Consider the following 17,330-nt stretch of genomic DNA (forward strand, 5'->3'; position numbering starts at 1 on the left):
ATTTTTAATGAAATCCGAGAGCTGTCTGACTCCTCCATAGACAGCAATTAAACCACCACTTTCAAGGTCCAGAAAGGTACTAAAGACATTGTTAGAAGAACTAAAGACAGAACCTGGAAGTAGATATAGGAGAATGACACAGAAGAGAATATTTTTTGTTTTGTTTTGGCGCACAAAAAGTATTCTCGTCACTTTATAAAATTATACCTTGAAAGTGGTGGTTAAATCGCTGTCTATGGAGGAGTCAGAGAGCTCTCAGATTTCATAAAAAATATCTTAATTTGTGTTCCCAAGATGAACGAAGGTCTTGCGGTGTTTGGAACGACATGAGGGTAATTAATGACAGAAATTTAATTTTTGGGTGATCTAACCCTTTAATAGCATAGATAGTCTTCAGGTATTCACATGCAGTGACTCTGAGAGGTCACTGCTTCATGAGGACAAAAAACAGTGTTTATACTCCTCTGGAGGTGCAGAACTTTATTCAGGCTTCCAGAAAGGCACTAAAATCAAAATGAGGGAGGCTAGATGAGACTCATGAGGAAATATACATGTGGTCTGAGAGGGTACAAACAGAACATTCCAGATACACAAACACAACAGCACACAGCTAGCTACAGCACTGAACATATCAATCTAAGAGCGGTTGAGACACGTTTATTTGAGTGCGTTTCGTCCTTCATTGTAGATTCTTCAGAGAGAACACAACCTCCAGCTACAGTTCATGCTTTAGTGTCTTCTCGTCATTCTGCTTCAATAAATATTATGAGGTGTGGTGGTCCCTGTGAAGCCACTCTGACAGGACCTGTAAACTCCATCATGTCAAGGAGTGGCCGAGTTAAGACGATGACATTCCCAAGACTGTCATAGCTCGGTTCACAGTTCGTCTTTGTAGTACCCCAACTTGGCGTTGGACATCTCCTTACGTAGCTGCATAACCTCCCAGAACATCTGCTCTGCTTGGAAAAACACAGCATCATGTACAAATTAGAGGAGAAACCTCCATAAGAACAAACATCTGCTTCTGCATATTTATTTTTACCATTTGATGCATTTACATGGACCCTAATAATCCAATTGTAATCAGACTAGTAGCACAGTCAGAATCAGTGCTGGGGCTATAGCTATGTGGGTTATGATTTTCCTGTTTTTTACAGAATCAGTGTCACTTTCATTAAAAATAAAGTGTTTACATGAACGCTAAATAAAGCGATCAGGTTGATATGCCTGTTTAAGCGGAAATGACTTTATATATATCTATATCTTTATATATATATATATATATTTATATTTAAATATATATATATTTATAGAGTCCTAATTGGGAGAGAACGAGCACATTAAACTTTGTGCTGTGCTGTTATTTAGTGAGTTATTTAGTGAACACCCCCTTCCCGCACCCAAATCAAGGAGAGTCCGAAGCAAGGGCTGCTGTAATGTTCTATTTTCACTTGTTTGTACATTGTAACACATACGTTTGGTTTTTACATTCTGCTCAGTTTTTTTTTTATTTAGTTCCTGGGGTGCGTTTCCCAAAGGTAACTATGGTCGTAAGTTCCGCTATTACCAATAGAGTTCAATGGGACTTTCGACCATAGTTGACTAACGATGCTTCGGGAAACGCACCCCTGTTTAGTTTATTTGGTTACTTATTACTCCTTAGTTTGTTTCTATGGTTACTCATTGGTTATTTGATAATGTCCACCTGTTTCTCATCTAGGTTTCTTTGTTTGCACCTTGTACATACACTCCTTGTGTTTCAGTTGCTCCTGGTTGGTTCTCATTTATGTAAAGTGTGGTTTATGTTCCTGAGCTAATTCTAGTGTTCTCCTGAGTGTTTGAGTTTAATAAAGACTGTTATTTGAATCTCCTTCATCTGCGACTACTACCACTGCATATAACACACACTTGAATTAACTTAAATGTATATTTTAGTATACTGAAGTTTAATGTTTTGATAATGTATGTTTTGGTATTTAAATAAAAAAAAATAAATAAAAAGTAGTTTTTACAGGAGTACTATTTTATTATGGTCTCTGTAGTTTTACACAAATACTTCATTTGTGTACTTCGTCAGTGAATTTACTTAAAACTTAAAGGTGCAGTGTGTAAATTCTAGTGCCATCTAGCGGCGAGGTGGCGATATCGATTGCAATATCGATTAGCTACGGTGTCCAACATAGGACAAAGATGTTGTCGTCTGAGACAGCAGAGAGTAACCAGTCAAGCAAATGCCCTCTGTAGAGCAGTTTGTGTGTTTAGGGCTACTGTAGAAACATGCCAGCACAAAATAACAACTTAATATGTTAAGGTCTTGGCACAATGAGTTCGAAATTCGCATCTGAAATTTTCGCACGTTAAAAAATAAATACGACCTCACGTTGTGTCAATCATGTTTACACACTGCCTCCGTCATAAAAAAATTCAGATCAGGTTCGATTTTCTGTTTTTCACATCCGTAGCATGCATTTTGAGACGTTTTGACAATTCAGAGCCACCGTACAAGCGAACGCCAAAATCCAGAATGCCATCTGACAAGTTGATCCACCGTCGCCTACAGCACAAAGCAATAGCACTGTATGACAAACAAAGTGCGGAATACAAAGAGACAGAATATAAAGACAGATTGTGCCAGTAGCAAAGCATCAAACCAAGCCACGGATATCCTGAAGTAAACTTTGAAACGCTCGGGATAATCACAAAGCTGCTTGATGAGGTGAACTCTCCTTCCTCTCTCTCTCTCTACGCAATCTTGGGATTGGATGGACCCAATATTGACTCTTTTTAAGAAGACAGGACAACTATTCTCACTGCTTGAAGACTCCTTTTTGTATTGTTTTGCTAATTTTTTCGCAACAGATTCATTAATACGCATCGGACTCAGTGTGCAGTGCTCTTTTTTTTTAGGATCACGAATACGAAGAAAAAAACATACGAAATTTTCGGACCCGCATGGCTCATTCTAAGGTAATAGAAACATAACGGTTCATTATGTAAGGTCTTTATACGCCACTGAAAACAAGCTTGGATACTGATATGTAGCTTTGAATGATATAGGTCTATAAAAGAGATAATTTATTAGCTTACCATCTTGTTGTTTGACTAGTCCTTGGAGGATGTAACGGATGTAGGTGAAGAAGTTGCAGACAGACGTAATCTGAGGTAGGTAGAGAAGAAAAATGTGTCATTCACATTCCAACTTCAGTACTACACATGAAAATAATGTGACAATAACACTCAAAGCTGAATAAAATGCTGACGTGGCCTGTCATATTACAAGCCTTGTAATAGCACTTAAGAGTAGGGTTGGGAACCAAGAACTGGTTCTCATCCGGAACCGGTAGTGTTTTTTTAAAAGAACCGGAACCGTGCTAAGTTTCTAAGTTTTTAAGATTTCTAAGTTTCTGTTCTGAAAAAGGTTCTGGTGTGATGGGTGGGTGAAGTGCAGGGAGCCTTTAATATCCTTTAATAGAGACATCTCATATCATGAATATTATAGCAATGAATGCACTGAAAAGCCCACGCGCTACTCGTATACGTCAGATTTCAATGCAGATAGAGAGGTGCCCAAAGCTGCACGATTAATCTTTAAAAGATTGCGTTCTCGATTTCATCACCCACATGATCTAATTCCTAAATGACAATGATTCGCCCGTGTATATTAAACCTTTGACAAAAATAAAATCATGACATTTAAATCTGTGTTCGCGCTGCCGTTGATCTAAAGAGAGTTGTAATGTGTATATAAACAGCTTCACAAACATTATTTTCAAACGCACTGTATCATTATTTCTGTGTGACAAATAGGCCTATTCCAATTATAACAGAAGTATACAAAAGTTTATTATTCAGATAGAAACACTGATGTTTATGTATAATAAATTACCTTCTGAAAGTAACTGGACTTCAAATAACGACTGTATCGATTGCATTGTTACGCCACTAGGTGGCAACAAATTTACTGTTAAAAATGTGTCTATCACTGAATCATTCTTTCAGAAACAAGTGAAGTCTTTATGAATCCAACTTACAAAAATATTCTTTTTCACCTGTCATGTGTGTTCAAGCATCTTATCTAACTTGTGGAAACACTTTACAATAAGGTTCATTTATGAACTAACCATGAGTAATACATTTGTTACTGTATTTGTTAATGTTAGTTAATAAAAATACAGCCGTTAATAGTTTGTTCATGTTATTTCACAGTGCATTAACTAATGTTAACAAATACAACTCTTGATTTTAATAATGTATTAGTAAATGCTGAAATTAACATTAACAAAGATGCATAAATGCTGTAGAAATGCAGTTCATTATTAGTTCATGTTAATGTAGTTAACTTATGTTAACTAATGAACCTTATTGTAAAGTGTTAGCACATTTGTTGAGATTAACAGTCTGTTCAATTCATTTTACAAGAATAATAAACACAAAAAGGACTGTTTGAGTCGAGTATTGTGCATTTTTCCTTACTACTATTTTTATTAGTTGTTTAATTATTTTAAAGGAACCAGAATCGTTAGGCAGAACCGGAATCGGAACCAGAAAATTTCTCACGATTCCCAACGCTACTTAAGAGCGTTATGATATTAGATGTACAGAATTCAATTCAAGCTGAAGTTTTATTATGGGTTAATTTTCTTCATAGATATCCATTATTTTTCAGCTTTATGAATGATATACTTTTCTATACATATTTCTTTACTATGACAGTACCATCATGATCAACAATGGAAGGATTTGACTAATAATGGTTAAGTAAAGGTCATATCATGTAAAAATAAAAAAAATCAAGTAAAGTAAAAATCATGTTTGGGAGGACCCTAATCATTCACTCCAGCCAATCACAATCACAAGCAAAAGCCAAATTCATTCACAATTAAAAAATTCTTATCAAATTAGTTTCTCTGACATTTGCAGGCAGTTTTCACTCAGTTAAGGGCATATTTACATAGCAATGTTTCTGCAGATTTTGCTATAAGTTTGTATCTCAGTGCATTTATTTGTTAAACTTCCAAGAAGAAATTATTTTTTACAGGTTTCAATACATTTATGAACCGCTATGTTGTCTGGGTTGGTTCAAATGACGTCAGATGAGGATCTTTTTCCAAGCAAATTGTTTATTAAAAGAAAACAAAACAGAAACAAAGAAACGCAGGAGAGCTGGAGCACAGGATCACAAGGAAACAAAAAACAAACAAACAAACAAACAAACAAAAAAACTAAACAACATTAAAAACAGACAACAAACAAACCAAACTGAGAGATACACAGACTAAGGGGCCATTTACACAACACCGTTTTAAATTAAAATCTGAAAAAAAAACAAAACCAAAAAAAAAAAAAAAAACAATGATTTTTATGAGTTTTGGTAGATCATTTACACAGCAACAGCATTTTGGGGGCTGAAAATGCAAGCTTTTCCATTTTTAGTACAACGTTGTCATATAAACGTACCCTAAATGATAGGTGAAACAAGGAGCAGGTGAGGGTAATTAATGAACAAATGAGTAACCATAGCAACAAATAAACAGGAACTAAACAAGCAAAGAAACTAAACACAAAGAACTAAACTAAGCAGACTAAATATGACATACGTAGGGTTGCTTTGAATCAGATATGACTTTTCTCTCCATAATAATAAAACAACCTCAAATAATTTCAACAGAGATGTTGTGAAGCCTATCCAAGTTATTTTTAACGTAAGAGTGGATATGGCTATTTTTAAATTCAATGTGTCTTGGATAACAAGCCAAAAGTGTGATACTTACCCGATAGCGGCAGAACGGAGACACGTAATAATAATTGCTGGAATCACCAAACTTGATTCTGTGCTTGCAGGTTTTGGTTTGACCACACAGGGCACATTTCCTGCACAGCAGGAAAGAGATTGAAAGCATTTAGAAATATTTTATACCACAAACCTGATGGACATCTGACAAGGGATTTACAACTATAAAACCTGGGTGAATAACTAAACAACAGATCTGAGACACAACATCCTGAAACACAGACACAAGGGAAATCAAGAGAGGGATCAGGACACAAGGTGGTATGGGCCAGATCAGGAGAATTGAGGGTCCAATCACGATTCACTTACACGAGAGTCTGTGCCATCCTGCTACAGGAAGAGCCCAGCAGAATAAGAACAAAACCAACAAAAGAACACAAATAAAGAAAAAAAAAAAAAAGAAAAGAATTGACATGCAGTCATGCAGACAGACATGAAATAAACTTTTTGTGGCCTAATGGCTAGAGAGAGTCACAGTACCGGCAGGAAATGTAGGTGGGGAGAGTGAATGAACAGTGCTCTCTTCCACTCTCATTACCCTGGAGGTGTAAAGTCCAGGTTCAGAAAGTAAAAGTCCTCCTCAGTATTTTGTTCCAATCACCTGGATTTGCTAATTAGCACAGTTTTTCAGCCAGAAAGTAGAATTAATTAGTGAAATCAGCTGGCTGAGTTCATGGGTGGAATATACATATGGCAGGACTTTTACTTTCTTTTTTTTCCCTTTACGTTTTAATAGTAATTAACTAAATTTACACACATGATTCTGTTTAAAAAGCTGTTCTTATGTGTTTCCTCCTGCAGCATCAGTGTCTGTCAATATTTTATGTGATTGTGTATGAGTCTCTGGTGAAGCTGCCCACTGTTCATCATAGGTCCTGTAAGATCTGCGGCTTCCCAGCATGCTCTACAAGTCTAAATTCTTCTTTCAAGTTACCTTGATGAATATACATTATTTAATATCTGTTGTGTAGTATCTTTGGGGCGGTGCTACAATACTACAATAATAGAACGACGGGCATCATGTCAAGTGAAGTCGGCCACTTACTTGGGTCCTCCACACTCGACAGCAGATGCTTTGACCACCGGTAGCGGCTGGAATCCCACCGGCTCCACGCTCAGTGTGTTCTGCTCCACCGCCTCCAGGATCGCCGATCCAAGCTGCGGATCGCACAAACTATACATCAGATCAGCACAAATCTAAATTCACATTTAAAGTTTCCTAACCCCAAAAGACATAAGTGTGTACTGTTTACATGTGTGTTGGAACATTTTTGGCTAATAACTGAAACAAATATGCTTGGTGTATTCTAATGTTCTATTCAGCAATATATGACTACATTATCTGTTATGTATGTTTTTTATGTTGTTAAACCTGAGCAAATAAAATTAATATAAATAAATTTAAGTCCATACAGAACATCATACATCTCAGATTCTTTTACTTAATTATACAGGCTTGGGAACACATTACTTCACTAAACAAGGTACCTGCAAGTTTAAAATACTCAAGACATGTGTTAATCAATATATTGCATACATAGGTATTAAAATTGGTTTATGTACTAATATATCATACATATGAATTAGAAGTCAGTCGATATTGAATTATCTGATACTATAATAATGTCTTCAAAGAAAAGGAATATAAAGATTTGTGACATAAAATCCATATACTGAGTGTGTAAAATCTATATAAAGTTCTTAGACTTTCCTTCCTTGACGAGGCTTCCCAGAGATAATTTACAAATGTATATATTGAATTAAATGCCAGATACAATGTATAGTATAACTAAAATAAATAAATACAAAAATAAAACCTTTCAACTATAAGGAAACCTAAAATACACCAAGACTCTTATTTTGACTCTTACTATCTACAAGACATACATTTGTGGTATTTGTTGATTAATAAACCATAAGCCTGTAGAATGTGCAACAGCACCGTGTTTTAACTACATTTATGTATTAATTCATATGCCTTTAAAGTTTAATAAATCACAATAGGTCATTAATGCCATTTCTGTTTTTCCATCTCCAAATTTAACATCTCTTAAAATTTCCCCATTGTACAGCTTAAAGCTGCAGTCCGCAACTTTTTTTGGTTAAAAATTATCCCAAATCAACTTTTGAACAAGTACATAACCAGCCAGTGTTCAAAACTATCTAATTATCTTGTCTCGATTCACAACAGTAAGCTTGTAATAATGTTTTATAATAAGAGTGACATGACGGATTTCAGCGGGAAATTCAAGCATGCAGCAGTTCGTCTGTGCGTCATTATGTCACGTCCGTAAACAAAGGAAGGAGTCCCGTCCAGGCTAGTTGGTTTTATCATGTGAGGAAGCTGCCGGTAGCGGCACATTTATAGCCTTTTCTCAGCAGCTGTAATAATTATTATTTTGATGGCAGATTGTAATTCAGAATGGTCCAAATGACAATCATCAGTGACAACTGAGATTCAGCCGTAGACAAAAAGCAAAAGACTGTGGACTGTGGAGTGGCTACAGAAATTTAAATCTACAGGTAACGCTAATACACACTAAATACACAGTCACGCAATGCTGATGTTGTTAACAATAACAATTTGAGAACAATATAACAGTAATAATAATTTGCACGGTTTGACGTGATCCGAACTAAGCGATCGTTAGATTTAATCACTATTGGCAGCGTGATTTATTGTAGGTCTAATGCTTTTTTCCTCAGCTGGTCAAAACAAAAGTGGCAGACATGTTACTTACTTGTTCAGATGACATTTTCCAGTGAAAATTCTTATATTGGTCATACTTTCAAGATGTAGAATCTGTGATTCTGAAGTTCAGTATCCACACTGGTGCGGTGACTGACAGCAAACATTAGATTCATCCGCGCTGACGACTGTGCCGAGGCACAACGCATGTACAGATAACTGTTCCGCATATGACTGCAATCGCATGTTTCAAACAGAGATGGCGACAAAGAGGAAAAACTGAGGACAGCAGCTTTAAGGCAGTGGTTCCCAAACTGGGGTATGCAACGTGAGTAGTTCATTTAATTCTACCTTAAAATAATATTAAAATCGAGCATGTATTTCTAACTGTCAAAATGTCGTAAATCCGGTACATTTAATTAGATTACCTCATAATTTGCAGTCAAAAATAACTGTATCCACACAAGCATGGCATGCATAAGATAGACTGCGTAGACTGCATGCTGCCTTAAATCGCGCTAAATTACTGTCGTTCTCGACAGTGCACCTTTGTGAAAGTGGGGTTTAGCACTTACTCGCATGAAGAACAAATATAGACACAGATAATGGATTAATTTCGATTTAAGGCTCAAACTTTCTCTGATACAAAAACATACATGATAGTTGTATTTAATGATGATAACGAGTAAGAATGCAATTGTTCCCAAATATCCACAATAAAACGTACATTTTAAACACAGTACTGTCATATTTACTCTATTTTGCGATGAAATAATAGTTCTAACGAAAACCGCAGCAGAACTACAAAACACGTCTGTTTCGCGAACAATTCTGCAGCTTTGAATGAATCGTGAGAGTCAATGGTTCAATGATTCATTCACAGCCACTTTCTTTGTTACTGAATGAATGACTCGATGACTCACTTATAAAAACAGTGACTTGGTGCCATCTACTGGTGGTTTTAGTTTAATATTTAAAAGTTGTACTTAATTTTACCAACATTGCATATTTCTCTATTGAACATTTTTTATTTAAAACATTATAAAATAATATAATCATAAAAGTAAAAAAAAATGCACTGGAAAATCAATTTAGGGGGCAGATTTTGTCCCTTAATGGTAAAGGTGTGACTGCAGTAAAAGTGGAAGAGAAGGGGTACGCAGAAGGATGGTAATCCCTTCAGGGGGTACTCCAAGCTAAAAAGATTGGGAACCACTGGCTTAAGGCAGTGCCTTTCCATTAGTTACATGCAGTGTACTGCACTACGTTTTTTAATTCGGTAGCATGACTAGTGAATTACCTAAAGATATGGGCAGCATGTAGCTTTGTAAACTACACTTTCATATAGCTGACATGTTTTCAGCCATTCATGAGTAGATTTAACCACCAGAGAGCAGCTGTAGATCTGTTATTAGCCTAGATTCTCAACCATTAGCTGAGCTGCCATGTTTGTTTAGTTCATTACAGCTAATCATTTACAGAAACTAATGTCCATAAAATACAAAAAGTAGAAGGAGGTGCTCATAAGTCCTGCAGAAGGATGACATACCTCGCTTTTAGAAAACGTCAGACATGGGTAGATGTCTTCTCTGTAAATGCGCTCGAGGAAGGAGCAACTTCTCTCCAGGTTCGGCTCCTCTTTCCACGCTTTGAACTCGGTAAAGAGCAATGAATCCACCTAGCAAATGCCAAAAACACACATAAACTATTTAATAGCCACAATTATAACAACTTTTATAGTCCATTTCAGAACCCTGGATAAGAAGAAGGTGATCAGCGAACTTTGAAGTAAGTTTCAGACTGTTCTTCACACAGCTGTAGTATACTGTGTAGCTTCAGTCACGCATGACTTTCATTATATGGAAAACAATGCCAGTATGTAATATTTAAATATCTTCTTTTGTGTTCCTCAAAACAAAGTAAGTCATACAGAGGTACATTTCCCAAAGCACTGTTAGCCAATGATGAACGCAAGTTCTGTCAATGATTTGATGTTTCCCGAAACCATAGTTCCATCGAACATTAGCAAACAACTCTGCAAAGTTGAACTAGAGCTCTCAACCTGTGGTTAGAAGTTTGATAATATGATGTGGACTTAAAAGATATCATGGCAAAATGTAAACTATATTATCGATCAGCAATATATTAAAAATTGGATATATAGTACCTCCAAATTTGCCAGTATACTTTCAGGTAAAGCAATATATAATATACAGCAAATCTCAACTTCTTGATAGTTTATTTCATTGCAAAATATAACTATATTATCACCCAGCCCTTTATATAAAACTGGATATATAAATATGTCCAACTTTCTTCGCATACATACAGTATATATGTGTAGGGTGATTTATAATATATACTGTAACTTGACTTCAGTTGACTTGACTTTTCCTGATTCAACCCAATAGCCTGTAAAAACTGTTTGGCATGCTATGGTGTAACCCCTTCTCAAAAACTTTAGTCTTAAAATTAAAATTTCAGTTGGGTTTCAGATCATTACATAAAACAATCTGCCCTCCTTAACTATCTAATGACCTGTTACTCTCTGTCGATTCAGGCAATTGTGCTGTACAAGTCTTTCTTGATCTTACCGCAACCTTTGACACTATACTTCATGGAATTCGTTTTTCTGTAGAATTGGGAAATGTTGGGTTCCTCAAGGCTCTATTCTAAGTCTCCACTTTCCCTATATGTGTTACTCTCATAGATTTATTTGTCAAAAACACAATGTTGCTTACTGTAATGGTGACGACACAGCTATTATCTTCCTTTAAAGGTCAATGGTAGTTCTGCATTAACGTCCTTGCTGGACCTATCATTTCAACCATACATATAACTAATAATCTAGGCACCCTCATATCTAATTGACATAATCAAGCAATGAATCTTGGTGTGATCAGTTCAGTCCTCACGCACTCTATGAGCAACGGCTTCATGTTGCGCATCTTTCAGACGGCACTGAGAAACAGTCTCTTCAGAGAGCCACTTGTTTAAAACCACTTCTTTTTTTTTGTGACTGCGCAGCATAGCAACCTCACGTGAGCGTGACCTTGACAGAGATGATAGTCCAAAACTCTCTACCAGTTGACAAATTTCAACCGGCTAATCATGTCTACAGGTTATCACCCACCGCTACTTATTGTGCTTAATACACTTTAACATCGAGCACGTCTCTAATTCGCGATCGCCTTCTGGGAGAGGCAGGTTTCATGCGCGCACTTTGGCAGTGTGCCAGTCAGCACGAGTGCTGCACCGAGTTCCTTTTCAGGATATATTGCGCTTATAACTCTTTTAACATCAAGCACGTCCCGCTCTTTATATTCTCATTCATGCATTTCATCACTCTAAAGTGTCAATAGTACAATATATTTACTATGATATATATACGATATAGCAAAATCTCTAACGATAGACATTTTATTTTGTGGTAACGATATATATCGTCATATCGCACAGCCCTAGCCAAAAGTATTGGGACACCCCTCCAAATCATTTAATTCAGGTGTTCCAATCACTTCCATGGCCACAGGTATATAAAATCAAGCACCTAAGCATGCAGACTGCTTCTACAACCATTTGTGAAAGAATGGGTCACTTTCAGGAGCTCAGTGAATTCAAGCGTGGTACTGTGATAGGTTGCCACCTGTGCAATAAGTCCATTCGTGAAATTTCCTCACTACTAAATATTCCATGGTCAACTGTTAGTGGTATCATAAAGTGGAAGCAATTGGGAAGAATAGCAACTCAGCCACAAAGTGGTAAGCCACACGGGGTCAGCGCATGCTGAGGCGCACAGTGCGCAGAAGTCACCAACTTTCTGCAGAGTCAATAGCTACAGACCTCCAAACTTCGTGTGGCCTTCAGATTAGCTCAAGAACAGTGTGTAGAGAGCTTCATGGAATGGCTTCAGCATACCAATACATTTTGGACAATTTCATGCTCCCAAATTTGTGGGAACAGTTTGGGGATGGCCCCTTCCTGTTCCAACATGACTGCGCACCAGTGCACAAAGCAAGGTTCATAAAGACATGGATGAGCAAGTTTGGTGTGGAGGAACTTGACTGGCCTGCACAGAGTCCTGACCTTAACCCGATTGAACACCTTTGGGATGAATTAGAGCGGAGACTGAGCCAGGCCTTCTCGCCAACATCACTGCCTGACCTCACAAATGCGCTTCTAGAAGAACGGTCAAAAATTCCCATAAACACACTCCTAAACCTTGTGGAAAGCCTTCCCAGAAGAGTTGAGGCTGTTATAGCTGCAAAGGGTGGGCCAACTCCATATTAAACCCTACGGATTAAGAATGTGATGTCATGAAAGTTCATGTGCACGTAATGGCAGGTGTCCCAAAACTTTTGCCAATATAGTGTAGTTCACCCAACAATGAACCCTCATGGCATTCCAAACCAGTAAGACTTTTGTTCACCTTCAAAACACAAATGAAGATATTTGAATGAAACCTGAAAGATTTCTGTCCCTCCATTCCACCCAAACTTTGATGCTGCAGAAAGTTCATAAAAATATCATTAAAGTAATCCACATGAAATGTATTTTATATAAAATGTGCTAAAGAAATAAATGTAAATGACAATGTATTTAAGCAATTAATTAATTTAGCAAGGACAGTATTCAATTGGACAGTATGTTTGGTTTAGTGTGCAGTCAGAAATATTGGAAATATTCTCAACAGGTAAAAATACATACTGATGCTTTTGATTAATAAGTCATCATGGTTGACATGAAACAAACCCCAGGGGTATATAGGAAATGTCTCTGGATGCGAGAGTGTTCCTACACACACAAACATACACAAGCAGATACAAACCTCTTTACACTCGCGTACAATGGGCTGCGTTACCGCAACCTCCTGCTGGCTGCCCAACATGGCGCTGCTCGTGCTCTTGTTGCGAGCGTGGCCTTTCTTAAAGGGGGCTTTGGGTCCGGGGGGCATTTCCATACAGGGGGACGTGGGAGAGGTTGACAGGACCAAAGTCTTCAGAGCAGCCACCTCAGCCTGCAGAACATCGATCTGAACCCAGGGGAAAGAGAAGGACTTGTTAGATTAGATTTTTGTCTTTCCTACCTTGATAGCCATTGAATTTTTCCTAGTGGATTGTTTCTATCTTTTGATTTTGCTCATGTCATTTCTGTTATATTAACCCAGCTTTATTTACTCACCAAAGCATCATTTCACTCTCATTTGGTACGACAAGCATTCATTTTGAACCCTGACGAGAGCATCTATAATGGTTATGATCAGTTATATCCTGTTTTAGTTTCATTTTCACTCTGATCGTTTTCCTGTTACCTAGTTAGTTTCCCTGACTGTTAATTAGTTCCCACGCCTGTTTCTGTTCTACTCATTATCTCCCTGCTTTTATATACCATTTTTTCTTTCTTTAGTTCTTTGTCTGATCTCGACAATGTATACATGTTTGTTTTATTACTCTTGCCATCTCCTGTGTTTTCATTTTGGATTTATTAAAGACTGTGTTTTTGTTAATAGTACTGCATTGTGCACTTCATCAATGCCACAAACCCTGACAGTGTCACAGTGTGCAGATGTGTACATATGGGTTTTACACATGGTTCATCGTCATATTTATAATTTTGTTTATTTCAAACTCAAGTGTTTCCAAATGTGAAGAAGATTTCGCACTTAATCATTGATGTGTGTCATGATCAATTCAATGTGATTTAATTTTTAAAGAAAGGCACTAGATTATCAAACAATTGAAAGTTTTTATCTTGTTTCCAGTCCAAATATCTAAAAATTCTTAAATCAAGAAGCATTTTCTTTTTTAGAACTAGTTTTTAGACTATTCTAGATTATTTTGCTTGTTTTAAGCAAAAACTCACTTAATTTTGACTGAAAACTTTTGACTTTTGACATTTTTATTTTTTCTAAAAATAACACAATTTTTAATGTCTAGAAATGCTTCTTGATTTAAGAATTTTTAGATATTTGGACTGGAAATAAGACAAAAAAATCTAAGTAAGAGAAGCATTTTCTGCAGTGAAAGAATAGACATGACTATATGACCAATGTGATATACAAGGTTTTGGGGTTAAATCTACAGCAACAATAACTATACTGCAAAATATAGTGTTACTCTCAAATATTTGACTGACTCTTAAAATCAGAGTGATATTAGATTTTGGTCATAAGACCCAACTTTTGCTAGTGAACATTTATTGATAGCCTTTTTTTATTTTTGCAGTGGCGACAGCGAGCAATTTTAACAGTTTAGCAAGATGTTGATTAGCTTTGTTTCTTCTCTGAGTTTAATGCATTCTCTCATTTAGCTCATTGATTTGTTGTCATATAGAAAGTGCTGTCTTGACATTTGAGTCATATCAGCATAACTCACCTTTCCCAGCGCTTCCTGCAGCTGTTTTTCCGCAGTGGCCTGCTTCAGGTTTGCCTCGTGTACCATCTTATGAGCCTCCTGTTGAGAATGTCACAGATCAGATCAACGCCAATGTCAAACTCATCTGTGAAAACCCTACACCAAGAGACACCTCTACAACAACAAACCAGATCAGAGGCAGCTCGCAGAGCAGCGCTAGAGGACGAGGACACTCAAGGACTTTGACTAACAGAAAAAGAAAAAAAAGGAAAACAGAAAGAAATACATGAAAAAGGAAAAGTATGAAATGAGGAGAGGAAGTGAGACTTTAGAACAGGTTACCTAATCACTCAGCACATCTGTATTCATATGGTATAAAGATCTACATAATGTAGGTATGTCATATGTTGACCCTGTCCACATAATTAGAAGAACTTCAGTTAAAGTATTTGGAGTTGGACAATTCAGTAAGATTCCTAAAGTCCCCTTGTGGTGAAAATCAAGTTTTTAATGTTGTTTATGTGTCTATGTGGTGTTTTTAATATGCTTTAAAGGATTAATCTACTTTCAAATAAAAGTAACTTCCTCACCCTCATGTCATCCAAGATGTCCATGTCTTTCTTTCTTCAGTTGAAAAGAAATTAAGGTTTTTGATGAAAACATTCCAGGATTATTCTCCTTATAGTGGACTTCAATGGCCTCCAAATGGTTGAAGGTCAAAATTACAGTTTCAGTGCAGCTTCAAAGGGCTTTACACGATACCAGGCGAGGAATAAGGTTCTTTTCTAGCAAAACGATCGGTCATTTTCCCCAAAAAAAAAAAAAAAATTATATGCTTTATATAAACAAATGATCGCCTTCTAAGTGGTTCCACCAAAACCGCACTTTCGTATTCTTCAAAAAGGTTACGCTGTATGTCCTACGCCTTCCCTATTCTACTTACAGAACGAACACAGCGCCAGTTACATTAATTATGTAAGTACAATAGGGAAGGCGTAGGACATACAGCGTAAGCTTTTTGAAGAATACGGAAGGTGGAATGGAGGAACCACTTGCAAGGCGATCATTTGTGTTTATAAAGCATATACAGTTGCATTTTCTTTTTTAGAAAATGACTGATTGTTTTGCTAGATAAGACCCTTATTCCTTGTCTGGTATCGTTTAAAGCCCTTTGAAGCTGCATTAAAACTGTAATTTTGACCTTCAACCATTTGGAGGCCATTGAAGTCCACTATAAGGAGAAAAATCCTGGAATGTTTTCATCAAAAACCTTAATTTCTTTTCAACTGAAGAAAGAAAGACATGAACATCTTGGATGACATGGGGGTGAGGAAATTATCAGGAAAATGTTATTTGAAAGTGAACTAATCCTTTGAGGCAAACCTTGTGCAAACTCATTAATAAACAATTTGAGTATTTTCTATTAAAACTGCAGTGAAAAGAAAACTCAAAGTCTCGAACCCGCAGTTTGAAATCGTTGGTATCTGTGATGTCACAAACTACCTTGTAACCAATCACGTCAACGTGCCGGCAGGCTTTAGCATATAATTAACCATCAGTGCTCTGAAGCAGGACAGTTTCAAGAAGCCATCCCAGTACATTTTTCTGTTGATATAAAAAATTGGGTAGATTTAGCAATATAGCGGGTGTATGATGGATATCATGATGTTATGATGAACTATATGCCTTTCTCCACTGACGTTCTAAGGTGTTCAAAGTGTTTCTAAGGATACTGATTGTTAGAAGGCAGCTGTCTGACTCGCAAACGGGAACATGGTTTGTGTAACATTAGCAACACATTATTAGCAGCTGTTTGACAATGTAGTCAAGCAAAAAGCTAATCATATTAATTACCATCATGTGTCCAACGTTGTAAAAAGCGATACCTTTGTGCAGCGTTTACCTCAGTAAGTTGACCGAGTGGATCCCTGAGCTTGTGCGAGTTTAAGGAGGTGGGGGTAATTAACATATTCATAGATCCATAATAAATGAAGCAAGGGTGTAGGGTTACATTCAGGGTTACATTTACATTTTTTTTTCCCACAGGATCTTTTTTTTTTTTTTATGTGACATTTAGTGATCAAAGATGAGTTTTAAGGGATAAAATTATTGACTACAGGGGGACTTTACATAACTTATGGCTAGATATTGACACAGGTTTTACAATTTGATTCCGATTCACAAGTTTTCAATTCATTTGATTGTGATCTCGAATCTATACAAATTCATTTTGAAATTAAAAAAAAAAAAAAAAAAAGAATTTATGATAAATATACATGTTTATAATTGAGTTTGTTCATTCACTGGGTTGGAACCTCAAATGAAACTTAACTGTGCTTTATTTTGCAGATTATATAACTCTGAATGACACAGTAGTTTGTGCGGTTGAACTTTAGTTTTGTTTTATAAACAGCTAAAGCATTGTGAACTGGACTAACGTCTGCCATACTCTAGTTTTAATGGCACTCTAAAAGCAAATGATGCAATAAAACATGTT

The 17,330-nt window shown here is 36.6% G+C and overlaps 1 protein-coding gene across 3 annotated transcripts in view; it reads right to left on the reverse strand.

Moving 5' to 3' along the window:
• Nucleotides 1-475: 475 nt before the first annotated feature.
• Nucleotides 476-17,330, reverse strand: part of rab3ip (RAB3A interacting protein (rabin3)) — a 37,436-nt gene continuing 20,581 nt past the window's right edge. The window contains exons 1-8 of one of the 3 annotated variants that reach the window (XM_067390772.1): nucleotides 15,022-15,079; nucleotides 14,855-14,932; nucleotides 13,309-13,512; nucleotides 10,030-10,158; nucleotides 6,837-6,949; nucleotides 5,772-5,871; nucleotides 3,088-3,157; nucleotides 476-959 (exon numbers count right to left, since the gene is read on the reverse strand). In XM_067390772.1, the coding sequence (XP_067246873.1) occupies nucleotides 877-959; nucleotides 3,088-3,157; nucleotides 5,772-5,871; nucleotides 6,837-6,949; nucleotides 10,030-10,158; nucleotides 13,309-13,512; nucleotides 14,855-14,920 (765 nt within the window). In that variant the 5' untranslated portion in view covers nucleotides 14,921-14,932; nucleotides 15,022-15,079 and the 3' untranslated portion in view covers nucleotides 476-876. Of the gene's footprint in view, nucleotides 960-3,087; nucleotides 3,158-5,771; nucleotides 5,872-6,836; nucleotides 6,950-10,029; nucleotides 10,159-13,308; nucleotides 13,513-14,854; nucleotides 14,933-15,021; nucleotides 15,080-17,330 lie in introns of those variants that run through there. The other 2 variants (XM_067390771.1, XM_067390770.1) reach the window with 2 other exon arrangements.

Source organism: Chanodichthys erythropterus, chromosome 8, assembly GCF_024489055.1.
Source record: "Chanodichthys erythropterus isolate Z2021 chromosome 8, ASM2448905v1, whole genome shotgun sequence".
NCBI lineage: Eukaryota > Metazoa > Chordata > Actinopteri > Cypriniformes > Xenocyprididae > Chanodichthys > Chanodichthys erythropterus.